We start from the raw sequence: 25,167 nt of genomic DNA, 5'->3' as shown, positions 1-25,167 counted from the left end.
TTTTTTAAAAAGCTCCAGGGAGCGACTAGGGCGGCGCGGGATCTTTCTGTGTGGAGTTTGCATGTTCTCCCTGTGACTGCGTGGGTTCCCTCCGGATACTCCGGCTTCCTCCCACCTCCAAAGACATGCACCTGGGGATAGGTTGATTGGCAACACTAAATTGGCCCTAGTGTGTGAATGTGAGTGTGAATGTTGTCTGTCTATCTGTGTTGGCCCCGATGAGGTGGCGACTTGTCCAGGGTGTACCCCGCCTTCCGCCCGAATGCAGCTGAGATAGTCTCCAGCACCCCCCGCGACCCCAAAAAAAGGGACAAGCGGTAGAAAATGGATGGATGGATGGATATATATATACAAACACACATTTATTCGCATATATACATACATATATATTAAACTCATGGTAACTCATGTGAGTTACTACAACAAATGATGGCATTAATCATGTTTATAACCAAATTAATCACACTATTTAATCTGACTGAACATGCTCCCTGACTTTAATGGCAGACGGTGGCACAGGTTGTTATACGGTCAGTGATCAGGTCAAAGATGAGTGAAGACACTCCTGTGTTCACCGGCGAATTTTACTTCAAATTACACCCTGGCTGGACTTTATAACATTTTTTTTTACCAAGGCTTTAGCAAATAAATGATTGGCAGAAGTAAAACATAAAAAAAAAAACCCTAAATGACATTTTCACAATAAAAGTGCATTGGTGTCCAAATAGCAGAATCTTTTTCTAATGTATTGAAAAACTGCAAGCGAGTGTAATTAATCTGAAAAAAAAATAATTTAACAGCAATAATATAATATCTTCCCGGGACGTAGATTTTTTTTTTTTTTTTTTTACCGACCCTGCCTTCTCCGGGTCAAAACTCTGGTTTACTTGTTTTTTTTTTTAATCAATTATCGCTTTCCGCCGTTGTTTTGTTTTGTTTATATTTGCCGGGTCAAATATCCGTCCCCGTTTATTGCGTTTTTATTGGTCGTCTTCCAAGTAATGAACTTTCCGGTATAATTTCTTAAATTTTGATTCGCCGTAAGTTTTATCAATCACAAATACTGCATTTCCGGTATTAGGACTCCCGTGTGTTATTGTTTTCGTCATGGCGAGCAATAAACCCAATAAGCGAAGCTTCAATGAAAAGTGGTTTCAGGAGCCACTTTTCAGCAAATGGCTCACTTATGAAGATGGAAAAATTATTTTTCACGCCATGTAAACGGGCTAAGAAAAAGAACACCTTTACGACTGGGTGCACTGATTTTCAAAGATCCAGCCAGCCTCACCAGGCACCAAGAATTTATCATGTTACACCTTTCCTACTTGTCTTCTCCCAGCAGACCGTGGTCGAGAAGCGCAGGGGAGACGTTCCCTCCAGGGCCGATATTTTGTCGGGGGTAACACCCTCCACTGGGTCCCTACATTTCCGGTCTTTGGTCGGAATGACGAGGCCGTCGATTTGTTACAACTCTTTATTTATGTTTTCCACAAAGCCAAGCGGACATCCACCATGCTATTTCAACTCCTGTACATGCTAGCGCTCCCTCTCCTAACTTGCTCACTCACTTAAACACATCACTCACCCCACATACTGCCATTCTTAAAGGGGAACACACAGTTTATGGCCATCACCAAGCCAGAGATGAAATGCTAGAGGCATTGAGTGCAACTGTATTAAATGACATTGAAACGAACTTGCCAAATTCTAAGTTTGTTGGCATTATTTGCCATGAAAGTGTAGATGTGGCGATTTTTAAACGACTGATGATCTACATACAGGTGAGAATAATCAATTCAATTTGTCATATGCATGTATGCCCTGGCACACGATTATCATCATTTCATGACCGAAGCAAAAGACTTGTTACACTTTTATACTGAAATAAATACACTTGCAACTTATTAAATGAAAATATAGAAAAAATACCGACAGCGGTAAAGTTTAGATCCATGAAGGAAAGAAGAAAGTGAATGAATGTTTATAAGTGAATAACTTTACATATGCATACAAATTTGTTTTCCTTTGTATTATTTTTTTAATGAATTAAGTAACGTTTATGACAACCTTTTTCCAAAACACAATATAGAATTTGAGATACGCAGTGGACGGGATATGTAGCAAAATCTTGAAAGCCATAGCAAATGTCATCACAAAACCTCTTTGTCACTGTATAAACCTGTCACTTAGTGCCGGCATTGTACCCAAAATGTCCAAAGTGGCAAAAGTAATCCCAATTTTTAAATTAGGTGTTAAAATGCTATGAACAATTATAGGCCAATTTCAATTTTAGCAATATTTTCTAAAATATTTGGGAAAGTGGTCTATAACCGACTGAATGGCTTTCTAGAAAAACTAGATATCCTTGTCCCCTCCCAATATGGTTTTCGAAAAAAAAGCACCACCTGTATGGCTATACTCGACCTCTTGGTAAGAGTCAATGACTGACTGTATTGAAGAAGGGAATGCGGTATTGGTATTTTTTGGATCTGTCGAAGGCCTTTGACACAATAGACTTTGAGATCTTACTGTATAAGCTATACCACTATGGTGTCAGAGGGGTACCTCTCGATTGGTTCTGTTTTTACCTATACGGAAGGCAACAATGTGTATGCGTCAATGATCATAACTCACCCTGTATGACCATAAATTTTGGGGTTCCCCAGGGATCCATCTTGGGGCCTCTCCTTTTCAGCCTATACATCAGTGGTCCCCAACCTTTTTGTAGCTGCGGACCGGTCAACGCTTGAAAATTTGTCCCGCGGACCGGGGATGTGGGGGAGGATATGGGGTGATTTTTTTTTATTTTTTTTTATAAAGAAATACAATCATGTGTGCTTACGGACTGTATCCATGCAGACTGTATTGATATACATTGATATATAGTGTATATATTATGTTTTTATGTTGATTTGATTAAAAAAAATAATAATAAAAAAATATTTAAAAAAAAAAAAAAAAATTTCTTGTGCGGCTCGGTGGTTGGGGACCACTGCTATACATAAATGATTTTGTAAACTCCTCCGAAACTTTTCATAAAATAATTTTTGCTGACGATACACATTTGTTTACCTCACACAGGAGCCTTCTCGATCTACAATAAACTGTCAATTCAGAGCTTGTGAAAGTGGATTCCTGGTTCAAATGTAATAAGCTCTCACTTAATGTTAATAAAACAAATGTTATTTTATTTTGTTCTAATAAAAACCGGACAAATACTAAACACTGCCATATCAACATCAATGGGCAGGAAATACAGAGAGTGAACTCCACAAAATTCCTGGGGGTCATCATTGACGAATACCTCAATTTAAAATGTCACATTAGCCATCTGTTAAACAAATTATCCAAATATGTTGGCCTGTTCTTTCACCTTCATCATTATATTCCTCTTTATGCTATACTTACTCTATACAAAACTCTCTTTGAACCACATCTAAACTACTGTAATGTCATCTGGTGTAACACTTTCCCTAGCTACCTTCACAAATTAGAATCCATGCAAAAGAAAATCATACGGGCCCTGTCATGGTTCAAGTTTAATGCCACCACTCGACATCTATTTCATAATTATCATCTCTTAAGACTGATAGAGTTCAATATTTATCACAATGCTTGTCTAACCTATCAAGTCATCCACAGGCTGAATCTCAGGCTCTGTAGCTTGGTTCCTATCTACCGTCCCAAGCATGCCCACAACACTCGCAACTTTGACCTAATATCAGGTAAACATCATCTAATGGCTTGTACTGCTCGAAGTGTTGTATGCAGGGGACCAAAGATCTGGAACCGGCTTGATGAGAGCCTCAGGATGCTGTATTCATTCTACAACTTCAAAAAGAAACTGAAATCATACCTATTAACCACCTATCTCTAATGCCCCATGTGGGGTGGACTACTGTTGGGTTGTGCATGGTTGAATGAATGTATGTATGTATGTGTATGCTTGCTTTAGTGCTCCTATTTTGTGTTTATCATATAGCGTTTTTGTGCTTGCCACCATGTGGATGTACTACCAGTCTGTGGTTGCCAGTGTTCTGTACTACATCGTAGTGTGCTGGGGGGGCAGTATATCTAAGAAGGACAGCTCCAGACTGGAGAAACTGATCAGGCGGGCCGGTTCTACGATCGGAATAAAACTGGACTCACTGGTGACGGTGGCAGAGAAGAGGACTGTGGAAAAACTAGTGAGCATCCTGGATGATGCCAGTCACCCTCTGCATACCGTTATCAGTAGCCAGAGGAGCCTGTTCAGTGCAAGACTGCTTCATCCCAAGTGCAGGACTAATAGACTCAAAAACTCCTTTGTCCCACACACCATTAGACTGTACAACTCCTCTCTGGGGGGGTACGAGGATGACAGGGGATGCAAAACAATAACAGTGCAATACTTTTTCATAACATGGTCACTACTGCCTAGTTTCTCTTGCTATATTCTTATTTTACTGTTATTTTTTTATTCTCATTGTTGCTTTTTATTTTTATTCTATTGTAATATTATTTCTATTTTGTTTCCATTTATACCCCCATTATTTACTTTTTACAATTTTGTACACTGCTGCTGGAATTTAAATTTTTCTGAGGGAACTCTCCTGAAGGAATCAATGAAGTACCATCTATCTATAAAGTACTATCTATGTTTCAGGGGACCCTTTTACTTACCACCATCCTTAAATGGATATTCACTACTGTTCTAATTGTAATATGATATTGTGAATAAACTCGAAACTCGAAACTTGAAATATAACAGGATAATGCATACATTTATCATTTGTTTTCAAAACGGTTACAAAAAAGTGGGACCCCAAAAATGTACTGTGGGATCCCATTTTTATGACTTTGAAAATCCCACTGAATGATGATTGTGCCACACTCATTCCTAACAAGGGTGATTCCATTCTGATGACAGATGTGTTGCATCTTTACAGTTGTATTCTACACCTAATCCACTCGATTCTTGCCTGGGCATGTGCGCCTTCTCCTGTTAGAGTATAAATTGTGTGGTATTTGGCACCAGTGCTCAGACTGGCTCTGACTAATTTAAGTCTATGAGCATAAACTGAGGACGCCTGGATATAACTCCATCACAGTCAGCTATTTCTTGATGATACATGACTTGTATATTTAGACTTCAAGTGAAAGTTCTGAGTGCCTCAACAATGCTATGAGGGAAATATACGTTTTTTTCATTTCAGACTTGGAGTCAGTTAGCATACTCTGTTTACCTAACCTGCTCGCTGGGAGGTTTTCTTGAACAAACTGTGACGTTTTATGTCTCCTCCTTCCTGATAAACATGAAGGAAGCTGTCAGACATGATGTCTATGTTCCTGCGTAACCCAATAGATGTCCAAACAGAATTATTCCTGTTGCCTCATGTCGGGAGAGGATTCTGAGGTCATGGTTAGTTAGATATACTATCATTATACAAGACTGCTAAGAAAATTATACCTTGTTAGTCAATAAAAACTATATATTTTAGATTTTAAAGATTTAATATTAATCAGATTTTCTGGGATGAAAAAACATTTAACAAAGAAAAATATCTTTGCGTTTTCATTTTCGTAAATATAACTAAAATCTGTGCTACATTCTGCTGAAAACCGTAGCATCCCCGAAACTGATTCACATGTCCACTGTGGAGGACGCTGGCTCTCAGGAAAATATTATTTAAATTAAACAATTGGTCTAACAAAGAGTGAACTGGGTAGAAAAAAAATATCTTGTTAGCAAAAAAAACATCTTTTTTTTAAAATCTCGATTTCATGCAGGCATTTGCTGCAATGATGTCGTCTCGGCGAAAAATAGTATTTTCTTGTCGGGAGAACAAGTTGCTATGGCTTTGAACCTGATATATCCACAATAAGCCCTTTTCTTTGTCCATTTCTGCTCGCGAACAAGTGAACAGTAGCCAAGTCCCCCCCCCCCCCGCTACGGCCCGGGCCGAGGGTCAATAAGGACGCGTGTTAAAAAATGAGTGCCTTTATTGAAATTTATATTTAACGCGTTACTATCACATTAACTCTGACGGCCCTAATATATATATATATATGTATATATATATTTATATATATATATATATATATATATATATATATACACATATATACATACATACATAAACACATATACATATATATATATACATACATATATATATATATATATATGTATGTAAACATACTTTATATATACAGTACATATAGATCAATCGCTACACCACACACATTTATATATATATATATATATATATATATATATATATATATATATATATATATATATATATATATATATATTTATATATATATGTGTGTGTGGTGTAGCGATTGATCTATATGTACTGTATATATAAAGTATGTTTACATATATATATATATATATATATATATATATATGTGTTTATGTATGTATATATATATATATATATATATATATATATATATATGTGTATATATATATATATATTTATGTACACATATACATATATACATACATACATTATATATACTATATGGGGTGTAACGATTAATCGATGTATCACTAGATCGATTTATATTCCTAAATTACGAGTATATCGATCTGTGCTCGGCAAGTTTGCCTTCAATAAGATAGGTATCAATCTAAGATTGTTTAAAAAGGGAAATTGATTGATTTTATCGATAATAGAAAAAGGAAAACATTGGATTTAAGAACTGCAGACTTTATATGAAGATTAACACTTTAAAAATACGGATGTTAGACGTTGAGTCTATTTCGCCTGTCTATGACGTCATCAAAACAAAAATGGCAAAAAACTACGGTGCCTTAGAAAGACTTCCGGAACACAACACTAATGAAGTGTGACACATAACATGCAACTGGCAGCCAAATAGAAGTCATTTCATGAGAAACAAATAAATAGAGGAGATGGATGAAGAAGCACGTCTACTCTTAAAATGTTGCTAACTGTACTTTTATTGAAATTTGCTCAAATGTTGAAAATGTGAGCAGAAATTGTTTCCTCTTGTTAATTCAATCTTAAGTGTTGGTTGCACTTTATTCAGATACGATTTGAATGGCCATTAATTGTTGCTTACTTGCTTGTTTGTATCCATACTTCATTTATACCTAATTCCCTTACAAGAAATAACAGGAATATAGGAAACTTCACTTGTGTCCAGTATCTATCTCACAGTCACACTGTTTGATTTTTTTTGCTAAAAAGTTACTAAATCGATTTCAATTCACTTAATTGTTTCAGATCGAATCGTTCTCAAAAAACTAGATCGTTCCTGAATCGTATCGTCAACAACAAATATAGAATCGAATTGTTGTTTAAACGCATCGTTACACCCCTAAAGCCACTCAACGATATTGACTTTGTGGAAATGGTGGAAGTTTGAAAAATGGCCAATTCATTTTGAATGGGAAAAATGTCCCGACAAACCGGGAATTCTGGGAAATCTGGGAATTTTTGGAATTTAATTTGTCAAGGGAAAGCCAGCTATTCCCGAACAGGCTTAACAGTTTGAAATTGGAACAGTTTGAATCGGATGAAAAATGTGGAAGGTAGTGCACGCCAAAATCTGGAGAAGAAGAAAAAGAATAAATAGATGAATTTTGGTGTAGAAAACCATATGTGTGAATGCTTTGTCCCATTCATACAATAATAAATAGATTAATTTTGGTGTAGAAAACCATATGTGTGAATGCTTTGGCCCATTCATACAATAATAAATAGATGAATTTTGGTGTAAAAAAAACCAGGTGTGAATGCTTTGGAGCATTTACACAATAATTGAGTAGCTCTGCCAGAGTGAACAAAACAACCCCAAAAAAGCTAAACCACTCTGATAAACAAATAAACAAGGTAAATAGACGACATCAAACTTGACTAATCATAACCAAGTTTCCGTATGTGAACCTGCTGAAGGATCATCACCTTTACCAGCAAAAAGACCTCTGGGGAGAGGCGGCGTGTTCAATTTCTGGTGAGTTCCACCAGGGCGTACAGCGGGATTTGGCCGGCCAGAAGTGGCGCGGTGGTACGGAGCGATCGCTTTCTAGTGACAGCCAAAATTGTAAGCAGATAAGAATGATCTCTAAAAACTATTTGTCTGCACACAAGAGTCTCTTATTAATGAAGGACGCAATGGAGCCACCCTCCCAACACACCTGCTGCACACGGGGCACGCCTCAGCTGGTTCTTAACTCCGTCTCCCTCGACTGCAATGTTGATAGTCAATTAGACTCCTAAGAAATCGAGTCGTCGAATCTTGGACTGTTTGAAGAGAGCCCTAGTCTTAACTCCGGGTTAAATTACTCAGGACTGATCGAACCACCTCCGATCAGCTGTTCTGGCCTGCTCAAGGTCGCCATATTGAAAGTTGAGTTGAGTTTGACTTTATTTCAAACATTCATGCATACAAGCATTTCCAGTTTCTCTATTCAACATGTTCAAAAAGGAGTAGGAAGAAGCAGAACTTATTTAATCTTACCACTTTTCCTTTACATAGCAATTGCTAGCACTTTTGTTCACTTCCTGTTCTCAATTTATTCACAATGTACTCCATAAATAACAATAAAAAATAGATGAATAAATATGAATTAGTGAAGTAAGCTACATGTCATATGGTGAGATAAATAAGATTATCTAGAAAATGAATGGATGGATGAAATAAATTCAGAATGTTTATCATGGTTCATCTTCTTTGTACTTTGTAAACACTTTAAGTTTGAAGAGTTTCTTGAATTGGATCATTGTTTGATTTATTTGCTTAATTTATTCCATACTTTAATCACACATACTGATATACTAAAGGTCTTAAGTGTTGTACGTGCATATAAATGTTTTAAATTACATTTTTCTCTAAGGTTATATTTCTCCTGTTTTGTTGAGAAGAATTGTTGTATATTTTTGGGTAGCAGGTTATAGTTTGCTTTGTGCATAATTTTAGCTGCTTGCAAATTCCCTATACCGTAGAATTTCAGTATTTTTGATTCAATAAATAAAGGGTTTGTATGCTCTCTATAGCCAATATTATGTATTATTCTAACTGATCTTTTTTGTAACACCGTTAATGAATGAAGTACTTTTGTAGTTATTTCCCCATATTTGTGCACAATCACTCAGATATGGTGACACCAACGAGCAGTAGAGAATATGGAGTGATTTTTGGAGTTTGCCATCCATCTGACGTCTAATCACATGGTTGTAACCTAGCTATTGGCTGGCCACCGAGTTTAGCTGGGTAGACTCCAGCATTCATGGTATAGATTCATAATGTTTCCACATTTTCTGCATCGATGCTCCATTTTCAACGCATGAATCAATTATCAGATTTCTTACATCATACACTTTTTGTATTACAGGATTTGGTTCCAAATTAGTACTTACATTTACAACATGTACAAACTTTTAATCAAAAAATACAGAAACATTTATTTTTCTTGATGTCATATTTTTGGTACATATGTTTAAATAAAGTGTATAATGTCTTCAATATAGAGGCAACTTATTTTCTATTACACTGGTATTCTCGACGTATGCATTGATGCTGGCATTAAATGTTGGTAACTTCAGTCCAACATTATTTTACTGTATTAAATGTTTTTTTTCCCCTAAAAAAATTAAATAATTCTAAATCGTAAAAAAACGATGACAATAGGTGGCTAAAAATGTAGGTAATGGAGATTCAATCTATTCTGCATAAAAAGCCCTTTAAAAACCTCGATCAACGTTTTATATGCATGGTGTAATGTAGTAACAGGCACAGTCACAATAACATGTAATATTTACATTATTTTGGTCATTTTAAGCATTGCCGGTACATTTATTTTTGGCGGCACATTGCAAGGTTCGCCATTTCCTTCGACAACAACACTACTAATCATGACAGACCTTGGGAGAGCCAACAACCACTGCTTTGGGACAAATGATGATCCGCAATCTTATATTTTTGAGTCTGAATATACGCTACAAGTTTTAGAAGCTGAGTGATATTCAGATCCGGCTCTAAGCATCTAGCACTAGTGCTAAACAATAAACAAGAAATACAAACTACGAACATATTAAAACAATCACTCACTGTACAATGTCTGCTCTCACTGGGATGCAGACTATTGGGAATTTTACTCAGGTAAAAAAACAAATCTGAAAGCAAAAAAGCATCTTATCGCCTCTTCCTGCAGATGTCTGCCGGTCATACCGTATTTTTCGGATTATAAATCGCAGTTTTTTTTCATAGTTTGGCCGGGAGTGCGATTTATACTCTGGAGCGATTTATGTGTGAAATTATTAACACATTACGGCGCATTGTCTACGTTTGGAGTAGGCAGAGTTGTTTAGAAGCGACACCGAGGAAGAACATTTCATCGGATTTAGCGATTAGGAGTGACAGATTGTTTGGTAAACGTATAGTATGTTCTATATGTTATAGATATTTGAATGACTCTTACCATAATATGTTACGTTAACATACCAGGCACGTTCTCAGTTCATTATTTATGCGTCATATAACGTACACTTATTCAGCCTGTTGTTCACTATTCCTTATTTATTTTAAATTGCCTTTCAAATGTCTATTCTTGGTGTTGGATTTTAGCAAATAGATTTCCTCCAAAAATGTGACTTATACTCTCGTGCGACTTATATATGTTTTTTTCCTTCTTTATTATGCATTTTCGGCCGGTGCGATTTATACTCCGGAGCGATTTATAATCCGAAAAATACGGTACATTGAATTTCTAAATTGACTAACTTCTTGGTTTATGGTCACAACCTTCTACTATACGGGAGAGAGGCATGATTTACAATAAAATAGATATTTGTGGAACAGACTTTTAAATAAAGTGTTTCAATTAGCCATAACCTAAATTAATCAGTTAAATTATCATAAAAATACTTTTTTTAAATTAAATTATGCAGGGATTAAACAACACGCATATTTCCTTAGAATAGATGTTCAGCTAATATTGACACTAGTTCTATTGGACAATAATTGTGACATTAATAACAATTGCAATTAGTGTAGCTAGGCTAACGTCTTACCAAACAAAGTGGGGCTAAACTACAAAAAGTTTTACTACGTTGGCTTACTTATAAACTTACCTTTCATCCAAAAGTATGTGATCTGTGAGCTGTTGACAGCGAGTTCTCAACCAAACACGCCCTGTGACAACCAACCCATGACTGCAGGAAAGGTCCACGCCATACGTCCAGGCAGGCCTGCCACTTCCGGACTGACAGAACTCTTCTCAGAATTCCCAGGAAAGTCTTCTATTAGCGCGAAAAACACTTTCTTCCCCGATGAATAATAGCTCCCAAAAATAATTATCTTCCAACTCCAAGCGAGCAACAACAAGCGAGTTTCACAGGAGAATCTACCTGTGGACGAGTGATTTTTGTTTTTTTAAAGACCCCGCCCATTTTGGCGACAAGCCACGCCCTTTTCTGTCGTAATTACCATGACTTCTTCCAATCATAAAACACTTCCATTTGAAAAAGAAATCAACTTTATTATTTAACTCATTCCTTTCCACAACCCCCTGATATATGGGAAAATAAGTTAACTTTTCGAATCTAAATGATTATATATATATATATATATATATATATATATATATATATATATATATATATATATATATATATATATATATTAACATATGCATATATATGCATAAGTACAAGTATAACATATATACATTTATATAATATCATACATTGGGTTTAAATAGGTATTGTATTATTTGAAATATTTTTAAGTAAAAAAAAAAGAATACTATGAAATACTGTATATATATATATGTATGTATATATATATATATATATATATATATATATATATATATATATATATATATATATATATATATATTAATATATACATATATATGCATAAGTACAAGTATAACATATATACATTTATATAATATCATACATTGGGTTTAAATAGTTAAATAATTATATTATTTGAAATATTTTTAAGTAAAAAAAATGAATACTATGAAATACTGTAAATTATTGTAGAAAAATGATGTATCACTACAATATACTAGTGATAATAGCATGTAGAAAAAATATCCCCCTTGAATAAAATGCTATTCAAAAATGTCACATTATTGTTTTTAGCATTTCAATAAGCGTTTTAAATCAATGTTAATTATTGTATTAAATATTTAAATACTTACAAAATATGTAAAGGTATAAAAAAACAATACAATGAACTGTTATGCACAGTACATTATTTTTTATTCATATATTTAAATTTAACTATAGTTCAGTTACTCATGATAGGGTTTTTTATTTTTTTTATTTTATTGTTTTCTATATTTCATCAGGATTTTAAGTTCCTATTTTACAAGATTTCATGTTATTTAACATGTATTTCCAGAGCTTATACTTCCAAACGACTTGCAGCGCTTGCACATATAATAAACAATACAAATGAGAATAAAAAATTTGATCATTCATCAAATAGTTCTAAAAATATAAAATTATACACAAGTACATTATTTTTTCCATTACTAATTAATTATGTAATAAGTATTACTATTGTATTGCATTGTAATATCAGATCACTATCATTTGAAAAGACAAAATGTATTTATGTTCTATAAACCGTTTCTACCATGACTCATTACAAAATGTTTATATATATCTTCTGGTTTCTTTGTTCTCATCTGATTTGAAATATAAATTGTTTGAATCTCGAATGTCTTGAGTGGGTTTCTCCCACTCCATACTTACTGTTGCATGGCAGGTTTAACAGGATTGTTGTTCCTGTTTGTGACGTCTCTGTTTGTGATGCAAATGCACAAAGGCTCTACAGCACTGCCTGCCTGCACTTTGCACTTCCTGGCACAGTTACTCCTCCTTTGCTCAGCTCGGATTAGTCACCAAACAATCTGCTTCAGTTCATTTGTCACCTTCCTTCCAGCAGTGTGGGAATTTTGAGTGGGTGAGGATGCAATGGGGATTTCTGTTGTTCTGCAGACTGAGAAATATGATAGTCTTTGTATAATTTTGACATGATACTAGTGCCACAGGTCTGGGTGGGATTGTATTTTTAAGTATAAACTTGCTCAATATTCATTCTAATAGATCAATTTCACTTGTTATCAAGTATTTTTAGTTTCTTGTATTCAAACAAGTTTGTTAGTTATAATAGATTAATTTAGTTTGACCTTAGGTGAAAGTAAAATCAACCGACTACTGTACACTGTTGCTCGTGACCAGTCTTCCCCTCAGGGAATAAAACACACTGGTCAATCCCAAATTCTTTTGGATGGCATATATGTTGAGTGAAAAGGACCCCAGAGACAGAATGGTACTTGGCCAAGTTTTACTAAAGCTTTAGGATGTCACGACCAGAACAGGACTCTGAACACAGATGCAGGATTTTAAGACAATATATTTATTTGCACAAGGGAAGGGGTCCAAAACAGGAGAAATAAACAGGCTATAAAAACACAACTGACCTGAGCTCTAAACTAACAAAAATATCAATAACTCAAAAACGCTCCGTCTACGGAGGGAAAAAGGGGCTGTGAACAAAAAACTACTAAGTATAACAAAAACCGCTCCAATGGAGGTGATGCTAGGAAGCTAATCTTACCTGAGAAAACTTACAAATCAAAATACTCCCATGGATCCAAAAAAGATACAAGAAACGTGGCTGTGGACAATGCTATGGCAAGGGAACGCTGGAGGTACGCACATGAAGTAACGAGACACTCTGGCACAAGACAAGAGGAGGACGAGACATTTATACACATGAGGGAGTGTGACACAGGTGGGAACAATCAGGCAATCAGGAGAGACATCAGACCAGTGAAACAGGAGGAAGGGCAAGTGACCTGAAACGAGAGGGAGAGTTAACCTTTCAAAATAAAACAGGAAATGGCAAGACAACATAACAGACGAAACCCAGACAAGACTTCACCCAGGTGTGACAGAATCCCCCCTTCTAGGGCCGACTCCTGACGGCCCAGGGACCTCAGGGTGGAGTCTATAGAAGTCCCGGATCAGGGAGGGGTCATCAATGTTCCGTTGGGGAATCCACTGTCTCTCTTCTGGACCGTACCCCTCCCAATCCACCAAGAACTGTCTACCTCGACCTCTTTTGCGTACCGCTAAAAGTTTCTTGACCCGGTACAGAAGTCCTCCGTCTACAGCTTCCAGCGGCGGTGGGGGGGGGGGGGGGGGGGGGGGGGGGACCATGGGGCTTTCTTTGGCAGGCTTGACTTGGCTGACATGGAAAGTAGGGTGGCCGCGGAGCGACCTGGGTAGGCGGAGGCGTACTGCTGCTGGATTGATGACCTTGGTGATGGGGAAGGGACCCACGAATCTGGGCGCTAATTTCTTGGAGGGAACCTTGAGGTGCAGGTCTTTGGCGGATAGCCATACTCTCTGTCCTGGCCGGTAATCAGGTGCTGGGCGCCGCTTCCGGTCGGCTGATTTCTTGACCCGATCTCCTTGGCGAGCGAGCACTTGTCGGGCCGCAAGCCAAATACGACGGCATCGGCGCACCAGGGCGTGGGCGGAGGGCACGGAAACTTCTGGCTCTGAGTCTGGGAACACTGGCGGTTGGTAGCCGTAGACACACTTGAAGGGGGAGAAACCAGTGGCAGAGGTAGGCAAGGAGTTATGGGCATATTCCACCCAGACCAGGTGGGAACTCCACGTTGTTGGGTTCTGGGACACGAGGCATCGGAGGCCGGTTTCCAGTTGTTGATTGAGGCGCTCGGTCTGGCCGTTTGCCTCCGGGTGGTATCCTGATGTCAGGCTGGCTGTAGCCCCGATGAGCTTGCAGAACCGTGAGATGAATTGGGGCCCCCGGTATGATACAATGTCTGTGGGAAATCCATGAATTCTAAAAACGTGTTGCATCAATATCTGAGCAGTCTCCTTGGCTGTGGGCAACTTTGGCAAGGCAATAAAATGTGTCATCTTTGAAAATCGATCGACCACGGTGGTGTTACCTCTTGAGACCGGGAGGCCAGTGACGAAGTCCATAGAGATGTTAGACCACGGTCTGGAAGGGATAGGCAGCGGCTGTAAAAGTCCAACACGTGGCCCAGAGGATGTTTTGTTACGAGCGCAGACCGGACACGCCTCGATGTACTGCCGGACCCCCGACTCCATGGATGGCCACCAGAACCGCTGTGAGATCATAAACATAGATCTCCGGACCCCCGGATGGCAGGTAAGCAGCAAGGTGTGAGCCCAATGGATCACCTGTGGGCGCAGACTGACCGGGACAAACAGGCGATTCTCTGGGCACCCACTAGGTGGAGGAGTCTCACCATTAGCGTGCCTTACCTCTCGTTCTATCTGCCAAGTGACCGCTCCAACCACACAGTTCAGTGGAAGGATGGGTTCTGGTACCTTGGCAGCAGGCTCGGGGTCGTAGAGGCGTGACAAAGCGTCTGACTTGACGTTGCGGGACCCCGGCCTGTAAGACAACGTGAAGTTAAAACGATTGAAAAACAATGCCCACCTGGCCTGACGTGAATTCAGTCTCTTGGCGTTTCGAATATATTCCAAGTTCTTGTGGTCAGTCCAAACTATGAAAGGATGTTGTGCCCCCTCTAACCAATGTCGCCACTCTTCCAGCGCTACCTTGACCGCCAGAAGTTCCCTGTTGCCAACATCATAGTTACGTTCTGCAGGGCTCAACCGGCGAGACAGAAAAGCACAGGGGTGGGTTTTGCCATCTGCCTCCAGTCTTTGGGATAAGACCGCCCCAACTCCCTCGTTCGACGCGTCCACCTCGACCACAAATTGGCGTTGTGGATCTGGTAGCGCGAGGATGGGTGCAGTCGTGAAGCGGCGCTTGAGATCCTGGAACGCCCTCTCTGCCTCCGGAGACCAGTGGAAGCGCACCTGTGGAGAAGTCAAAGCATGGAGAGGGGAAGCTATTGCGCTAAAGCCTCTGATAAATCGTCTGTAGAAGTTCGCAAAACCGAGGAATTGCTGAACCTTCTTACGACTATCAGGTGTTGGCCACTTGGCGACTGCGCTAACTTTAGCCGGATCCATCTGTACACTTCCAGGGGCTACAATGAAGCCCAGGAAGGAGATGGTGTCGGCATGGAATTTGCACTTTTCAGCTTTTACGTACAGGTGGTTTTCCCGGAGCCGTTGCAAAACCTGGCTAACATGGTGTCTGTGAATGTCCAGATTGTCAGAATAAATTAGTATGTCATCAAGATAGACGAAAACATAATTGTCCAAAAAGTCTCTCAGCACATCATTAATCATAGCCTGAAAAACGGCAGGGGCATTAGTGAGACCAAAAGGCATTACTAAATATTCGTAGTGGCCACTAGGGGTGTTAAATCCGGTTTTCCACTCATCACCTTCCCTAATGCGAATGAGGTGATAAGCATTGCGTAGGTCAAGCTTGGTAAAAACTTTGGCCTGCTGGAGCTGATCGAAAACTGATGACATTAATGGCAGAGGGTACCGATTCTTTATTGTTATGTCGTTGAGGGGACTATAGTCTATACACGGTCGCAGGGTGCCGTCTTTCTTGGATACAAAGAAAAACCCTGCTCCAGCAGGTGACGATGAGGGACGGATGAGTCCCGTCTTAAGTGAGGACTGTATGTAGTCTTTCATAGCATGTTTTTCGGGACCTGAAACCGAATATAGGCGCCCCTTGGGGATGGTAGATCCGGGAATGAGGTCTATAGCACAATCGTAAGGACAATGTGGTGGGAGCGATGTAGCTTTTACCTTATTAAAGACCTCCTTCAGGTGGTGATAGCAAGGAGGTACTGACGTCAAATCTGGGTGCTGTGGTTCTATGGTAAAGTGAGCAGAAACAGAGTTTATATTTGTGGTGGTTCTTGCTGGGGCACTAACCCTCATACACTTCCCCACGCAGTTCCTTCCCCAGCCCCTGATTTTGCCTGTGGGCCAGTCTATGTGGGGGTTGTGGTAAACGAGCCATGGATGTCCCAATACCAGGGTGCGTGCTGGTGAGTGAAACAAAAAAAAGTTCAATAGTTCGTGGTGATTATCAATGTCTATGGCTACGGGTTCTGTGACATGGGTGATCGTGAATAAAGCGCTACCATTAAGGGCGCTAGCCTTAAGGGGGGGTGTGATGGCCCTTGTTTTTACTCCCAATTTCTTGGCTAAACCCCAGTCCATCAAGCTCTCATCGGCCCCAGAGTCAATTAAAACATGCATAACCACACTAATAGTCATTGGTTACCTTAATGGGTGTCAAGGTACGCACGGTAGCACTTGAGGCAGGATTCTGATCCCTCACCTGGGTCGACTTGGAAGGGCAGGCAGCCACGAGATGCCCCACCTCCCCACAATAGAAACATCGCCCCTCCTTGAGGAGAGGTTGGCGCTCTACCAGAGGGAGTCTTGCCCGGCCCAACTGCATGGGCTCCTCTCCCCTCTCAGGCAGGGAATAGGGAAGCCATACTGTTGGTTGAGGACCTGGAGTAGAACTGGTGGTGAGGGAAAACTGCGGCTGGTGGTCTGGATCCGTCGGACGGCCTCCTTGGAGAAACTTGAACTCCTGTAGTCGTTGGTCTGTCCTGATGGCGAGGGTGATGAGGTCGTCCAGGTTCGCGGGTAGGTCTCTGGGTAGAAGTCGCTCCAGAAGCGGGCCGGCCAGCCCCTTGAGGAAGACGTCATAGAGTGCTGTAGTGTTCCATCCGCTGTCTGCGGTCAGTGTTCGAAAACGAATGGCATAATCAGAAGCTGATTCTTTCCCCTGACAAATCCTACTTAGCTCTCTGGCCCTTTCGCGCTCAGTTGAGACAGGATCAAAAGTCTTTTGGAGAGTCTCTGTGAAGTCTTGGAGTGAGCTGCATATGTGAGAGCCCCTGGACCACTCAGCCATGGCCCATTTCCTTGCTCACCCCGCCAGATAAGAGATCATAAAAGACACCTTAGCACGATCGGTGGGAAAGGCGTGGGGCGAGAGCTCCAAATGCATCTCACAGTTTATGATGAATTCTTTGCATTGTCCGGGTTCGCCCGCAAAGCGTTCTGGAGGGGCTAATCGGGCTCCCACCCCACTATGAATGGTGGGGAGTACCTGAGTCATGGGGGATGGCTGCGGCTCAGGCACAGGGGGTGCGGGACCAGGCTTGGTCATTTGGGTGAGCAAAAGTTGCACCTGTTCCGCAAGTTGGCCCACCTGGGAGGTAACAGCGGTCTGAAAGTTCTCTTGGATTCGGGCGATCCCCTGGATTACCTGGCCCAAGACTGCCACCTGCTCCTCATGAGCGGAGAGGCGGGATTCCTGCGCATGAAGGGTCGCGGCCCACTGCTTCGATCCTGCTGTGTCCATACTGGCCAGAGTGTACTGTCACGACCAGAACAGGACTCTGAACACAGATGCAGGATTTTAAGACAATATATTTATTTGCACAAGGGAAGGGGTCCAAAACAGGAGAAATAAACAGGCTATAAAAACACAACTGACCTGAGCTCTAAACTAACAAAAATATCAATAACTCAAAAACGCTCCGTCTACGGAGGGAAAAAGGGGCTATGAACAAAAAACTACTAAGTATAACAAAAACCACTCCAATGGAGGTGATGCTAGGAAGCTAATCTTACCTGAGAAAACTTACAAATCAAAATACTCCCATGGATCCAAAAAAGATACAAGAAACGTGGCTGTGGACAATGCTATGGCAAGGGAACGCTGGAGGTACGCACATGAAGTAACGAGACACTCTGGCACAAGACAAGAGGAGGACGAGACATTTATACACATGAGGGAGTGTGACACAGGTGGGAACAATCAGGCAATCAGGAGAGACATCAGACCAGTGAAACAGGAGGAAGGGCAAGTGACCTGAAACGAGAGGGAGAGTTAACCTTTCAAAATAAAACAGGAAATGGCAAGACAACATGACAACAGACGAAACCCAGACAAGACTTCACCCAGGTGTGACATAGGAGACCAGCTCTTACAACGCGACAATAGCATCAGCAAGAAGAGGTCTAAATTCAAACAAAAAGAATCAGCTTATGTAGAGCGAAAACAGACCCTCTCGCCCAAAAAGAAGCACAGCTGCTTCTTCAAAAGAGATAAGAAACTGGCCAAAACAGCTCTGTAAGCCGAGAAACAGGAGCCCTTTAGACAAAACAAAGAGTTTACTAGCGGACATAAGATAAAAGCAAGGAGGTCATGAGAAGACACTCTACATGGGAAAATACTATAGCTGCTTCAAACATGACTATGGATTAAATAAGAACACTTAAAATTATATCTTTCTCACAACACCTAACTAACTTGTCCAAATACAAGAAACAAAACATATATTGCACAATATAGTATTTAGCTATTGTTAGTTATGTATCCTGTTTTACATCTAAAACATTAACACAGTGTCTTTTTATTGCAGTAGTACAGCCCCTTGATAAAATAATATGGAATTAAGACTTGTGTGATGTTCATTTCGTAGTTTAATTTTGTAGAACAAAAGCAGAAATCAGACATGACATAAAACTAATTGCAACTTGAAGTATTAATCAAGAATGTACATTGTGATAGTCGTGAACAGTTTAATTATTAGATCAAGCAGAGTGAGAAAAATATGGAATCACTCATTTCTGAGAAAAAAATGATGGTACCACCCTGCAAATGTTCATTTCCAAAGCTTACACTTGCATCACATTAGATATGTTCATTAGTCTGCAGTTAAAAAGGGTGTTCACACCTTGGAGAGCTGTACGCACCAGGTGGATTAGTGTGAATCATGGCTCCAACACAAGGGATGTCAATTGAAACAAAGGAGAGAATGATCAAAAATATTCGAAAAGGTAATTCATCACTCCATTTTGCAAAATATGTGTATTGTTCACAGTCAGCTGTGTCTAAAATCTGGGCCAAGTACCAACAACATGGGAATGTTGTCAAATGCAAGCCCACTGGTAGACCAAAGAAAATAATGAAAGCGTCAAGACAGAACACTTCAAGCAATATGTGTTGAAAACAGAAAATGCACAGCAAAAAAAATAAATGAAGAACAAATGTGAAGAAACTGGAGTCACCGTCTGTGACCGAACTGTGAGAAAGCGCCTAAAAGGAAATTGGATTTACATCAAGGAAGGCTGAAAGAAAGCTGTCATGAACTACTAAACAGGAAAAAAAAAACTAGTTACCATGGGCTAAGGAAAAGCAATGGTGGTCTATGGATGAAGAAATTAATCGCAAATCTGATCCATTGAGATTGATGCTGATTTCCACAGTCATTGGTGATGTGGGCTGCATGCCAGATAACGGCACTGGGGGAATGGCTGCCATTACATCTTCAATAAATGCACAAGTTTACATTGGCATTTCGGACACTTATCCCTTTGATAATGATTTTTAAGATGATCATGCATCCTGATATAGAGCAAACACTGTAAAAAGGTTATTTGAAGACATATATCTAAGGTCAATATCAGGGCCGGATCTCAATCGAACTGAAAGACTGTGGTGGAAATTGAAGAAGTTGGTCCATGGCAAAACTCCAACCTGCAAAGCTGATCCGACAACAGCAATCAGAGAAAGTTGGAGCAAGATTGATGAAGAGTACCGATGTACTCGTTCATGCTCCAGAAACTGTAAAGCTGAACTAAAAGTCAGCAGTGGAGCAACAAAGTACTAGTTAGTGGTTTGTTGTAATGTTTTTTGTTTGTTTGCTTTTCAGAATGGAGTGATTACACCATTCCATATTTTATCACTGTGTTTAATCTACAAATTATTATTGTTACTGACCACTCCAATTTATATTCTTGGTTTCCAGTGTTTCTTAAAGTTTTGAAATGACAGTAGTTTAGTGTCATGTCGATCGCCTGCTTTAAAAATACAAAAGCCTTTGAATTGATTTCGTCATTGCAGAAATTTAAAGTGATTTGGATTAGCCTTTTTTGTCTGTTTGAATTTTGTATCTTAGCCCATCTTTTTTATTATTATTATTCATTGTGGGTTTTTTTATATTCTATATGTATTTGCTTTACTTTTCTTTCCTTTGCATGTTTTGCGAAAGACAGTATTTGCTCAACCTGATGTATGTTTGAAATTGTTGAGATTTGTTGAAAGTGCCTTGGTTTTTATGTACATTGAGAATATAAATTTGTTCAATTTAAAAAAAAAGAAAGAAAAAAAAGAAAGAAAAAGCTGTCCTGTTCTTTAGCACACATTGACTTCAACACGATTATTATCACCACAACAGAACCTATTAACAATTATTTACATGTTATTGATTGAGTTTACCATATTTAAGTGAATAAATACGAATAATACGGAACCGGAAGTTGTAGTTTAACGTGTCGTTCGAGCACATGAATATGATGCTGTGTTCCAAACTTGGATTATTTACGGAACTTGTGTGAGCCTTTGGCTTTACATTTTATTACATGTATATATTTTGCATTCCATTTTAGTTACTTTATTGAGTTTACAACCCCGTGGCGCTCTTTTGTACTGTTTCTGTATTTGTTTTGATTATTATTATTCTTGATTATATGTAAATATTGCATGTTATAAATAAAGGTTTATAAAATAAAATAAATAAAATAAATAAAAGCACATGAACTACATTATTCAAAAATAAAAATAAATGTTTTTTATGGATCACTGCTGTAAAATAATATTGTGGTAATTGTGTATTTATTTCCTGAATAAAGGATCTCATCTAAATAAAATAAAAAAAACCAATATGAAAATGTGATTAGTGAGCAGCGTTTCGCCTTGTTTACGTCATCAGGTAGCGACAATGTTTTTGCCGTATTTTGGTACTTCAAACGCACCAAATTGTGGATTTTACACTGACTTTTACGACCAGATTAGGGTTAGGTGATTGAACTAAATAAACATCTGTTTTCTTCAAATCAAATATATACTTTTATATTGGAATACGAGCTCCAAGGGCCGGTTTTGCAACACCGGAAAGTTAGCTAGCGAGCTAACTAAAGGTACGCACGTTTCGTTGTGCGTCTCTTCATCTTGAATATGCCTAAATTATTCGACATTGAATTCCCAGAAGAGTGTCAAACCAACCCCGATAGGTTCTGGTCGGCTGTTGACGTGTGGTTAAAAAAGCCTCATGTCGTCAACAAGCGGCTATGCGGGGTAAAAGAGACAGAAAGTCAAAATGTGAACGGCGCAGTATTGAGTTTGGTGCTAGGCAATGATGAACTTCCTAAGGACGTGTTAAACTTCATCACCACGGCATGTACACACACACTTTCCTACAATATAAGGACTTTTATTCCAAAAGTTAACATTTATGGGACCCACCTGCACAAAGAGATTGTTGTTAAAGGTAAGTGGTTCAATCACATTCCATTTAAATGTTTTACGTTCTTTATTAACTTGTTATTTTCTTCAGATTTTGAATGCCAGAAAGTGACATTTATTCCATTTGAGGAGGACGAAGAAGGGAAAGTGTCTCTGAAAAAGTGCAACGTTTACCAGATTCAGCTGCGCCTTACAGACTGTGAGCAATTGTGAGTGTCGACGTTTACTCAACTGCAGAAAGTATCCTTTCATCTAATTGTCTACGGCTTGTCCCTCTGAGGATATATATATATTAGGGCTGGGCGATATGGCCTTTTTTTAATATCGCGATATTTTAAGGTCATATCGCGATACACGATATATATCTCGCCTTAGCCTTGAATGAACACTTGATGCATATAATCACAGCAGTATGATAATTCTATGTGTCTACATTAAAACATTCTTCTTCATACTGCATTAATATATGCTACTTTTAAACTTTCATGCAGAGAAGGAAATCACAAAAAAATAAAATCACTATTTATTTCATACGGTGTTGATCTGGAAATGTTTGCCTCTGCATTTTGATGGTGTGGACGTGTGGCACCAAACAGAGATATTGACGTGCGGAGTAAGCACTCTTCATTGCCTAGCAGGTGACTTTTCAAATGATGCTACATATTAGCAGTGTAGCCGAGTGTTCTGGGTTCGCCTATACCAGGGGTCGGCAACCCAAAATGTTGAAAGAGCCATATTGAACCAAAAATACAAAAACAAATCTGTCTGGAGCCGCAAAAAAATAAAAGCCATATTACATACAGATAGTGTGTCATGAGATATAAATTGAATTAAGAGGACTTAAAGGAAACTAAATGACCTCAAATATAGCTACAAATGAGGCATAATGATGCAATATGTACATATAGCTAGCCTAAATAGCATGTTAGCATCGATTAGCTTGCAGTCATGCAGTGACCAAATATGTCTGATTAGCACTCCACACAAGTCAATAACATCAACAAAACTCACCTTTCATGCACAACCTTAAAAGTTTGTTGGACAAAATGAGACAGAAAAAGAAGTGGCATAAAACACGTCCTAGAAAGTCGGAGAAAGTTATACATGTAAACAAACTACGGTGAGTTCAAGGACCGCCAAAATTAGTAGGACAAAACGGCGCTCGCCAAATACTCAAATCAGTGAAGCATGTTTAATATAAACAGTGTGCTTTATAACAATTAGGGAGGTTTATGTCATGTTTGTCCTCCCACAGAAACCATATTAAAACAAAAAATATATTTTTTCCCCGTCATCTTTTTCCATTTTTCATACATTTTTGAAAAAGCTCCAGAGAGCCACTAGGGCGGCGCTAAAGAGCCGCATGCGGCTCTAGAGCCGCGGGTTGCCGACCCCTGGCCTATACTGTGTACTTATCTAATAAAATAATAAACGGGAGACATTAGAGCAGGTTCGGTAGCCACCGCTTCTTTAATGTCAACATCACACACCTCCTTCCACAACCACACACACCCTACATCACAACCCTACGGCAAAAACTCTGGAGGGACAAAACTCCTCCTCCTTACCTAACACACTCCGGTAACTTGGGACACCCTGAACTGTTTGTTACAGCAGTAATGCTACTTTTTATAGCAACGCTTTTGCCCCACACTTGACAAATTACGGTTGTCTGTTCGACATATTCCCACTTGAAGCCAAACCACCACCAGACGATGGACCCCCTGCTGTTTTTCTTGGGAATTAATTATTCCTCCATTTGTTACCAGATTCGCACCTTCTTTCTCTTGTATTACCTCTCGCACCACTCCGCTAGCATCACAGCTAACATTAGCCATGCTGCTACCTCTCTGCTCGGGGAGGACGTATACGTATGTGACGTGTGTAAGAAGGTGCGCTTGTCTGTCTGTGAGAAGGATAGACCGGAAAGTGCGAGGAGAGCCTGTAGTGTAATGCCCGCAGCTAAAAGCAACTGCGTGAGAATGTATACTCGATATCACGATATAGTAATTTTCTATATCGCACAGAGACAAACCCGCGATATATTGCGTATATCGATATATCGCTCAGCCTTAATATTTTATATATATATATATATATATATATATGTATGTATGTATGTAAGTGTATATATGTGTATGCGTATGTATATGTGTATGTATATGTACAATACAGGCCAAAAGTTTGGACACACCTTCTCATTTCAATGCGTTTTCGTTATTTTCATGATTATTTACATTGTAGATTGTCACTGAGGGCATCAAAACTATGACACTTGTGAAGTGAAAACCATTTCAGGTGACTGACTACCCCTTGAAGCTCATTGTGAGAATGCCAAGAGTGTGCAAAGCAGTAATCAGAGCAAAGGGTGGCTGTTTTGAAGAAACTAGAATATAAAACATGTTTTCAGTTATTTCACCTTTTTTTGTTAAGTACATGCGTTCATTCATATTTTTTAGGGCTGCGAATCTTTGGGTGTTCCATGATTCGATTCAATATCGATTCTTGGGGTCACGATTCGATTATAAATAGATTTTTCTTTTGATTCAACGCGATTCTCGATTCAAAAACGATATTTTTCCGATTCAAAACGATTCTCTATTCATTCAATACATAGGATTTCAGCAGGATCTACCCCAGACTGCTGACATGCAAGCGGAGTAGTAGATTTTTGTAAAAAGCTTTTATAATTGTAAAGGACAATGTTTTATCAACTGATTGCAATAATGTAAATTTGTTTCAACTATTAAATGAACCAAAAATATGACTTATTTTACCTTTTGTGAAAATATTGGACACAGTGTGTTGTCAAGCTTATGAGATGCGATGCAAGTGTAAGCCACTGTGACACTATTGTTATTATTATTTATTTTTTATTTTTTTATTTTTTATAAATGTCTAATGATAATG

The 25,167-nt window shown here is 39.0% G+C and overlaps 2 protein-coding genes across 3 annotated transcripts in view; one reads left to right on the top strand and one right to left on the bottom strand.

Annotated features, from left to right (window-relative positions):
* tnk1 (tyrosine kinase, non-receptor, 1) overlaps positions 1-11,387 on the bottom strand; it is a 61,760-nt gene extending 50,373 nt beyond the window's left edge. For both annotated transcript variants that reach the window (XM_061961187.2, XM_061961188.2), the window contains exon 1: positions 11,091-11,387. The gene's annotated coding sequence lies outside the window, so the exon portion shown is untranslated. The remainder of the gene's footprint in view (positions 1-11,090) is intronic.
* A 10,309-nt stretch (positions 11,388-21,696) lies between these two features.
* The window catches only part of trmt44 (tRNA methyltransferase 44 homolog), a 29,049-nt gene continuing 25,578 nt past the window's right edge, over positions 21,697-25,167 (top strand). Inside the window, exons 1-2 of the mRNA XM_061961189.2 lie at positions 21,697-22,282; positions 22,349-22,466. Coding sequence (XP_061817173.1) covers positions 21,970-22,282; positions 22,349-22,466 — 431 coding nt within the window. The 5' untranslated portion in view covers positions 21,697-21,969. The remainder of the gene's footprint in view (positions 22,283-22,348; positions 22,467-25,167) is intronic.

The sequence above is a fragment of the Nerophis lumbriciformis genome, linkage group LG05 (assembly GCF_033978685.3).
Source record: "Nerophis lumbriciformis linkage group LG05, RoL_Nlum_v2.1, whole genome shotgun sequence".
NCBI classification, from domain to species: Eukaryota; Metazoa; Chordata; class Actinopteri; order Syngnathiformes; family Syngnathidae; genus Nerophis; species Nerophis lumbriciformis.
This window is presented reverse-complemented; position numbering and strand designations above follow the sequence as displayed.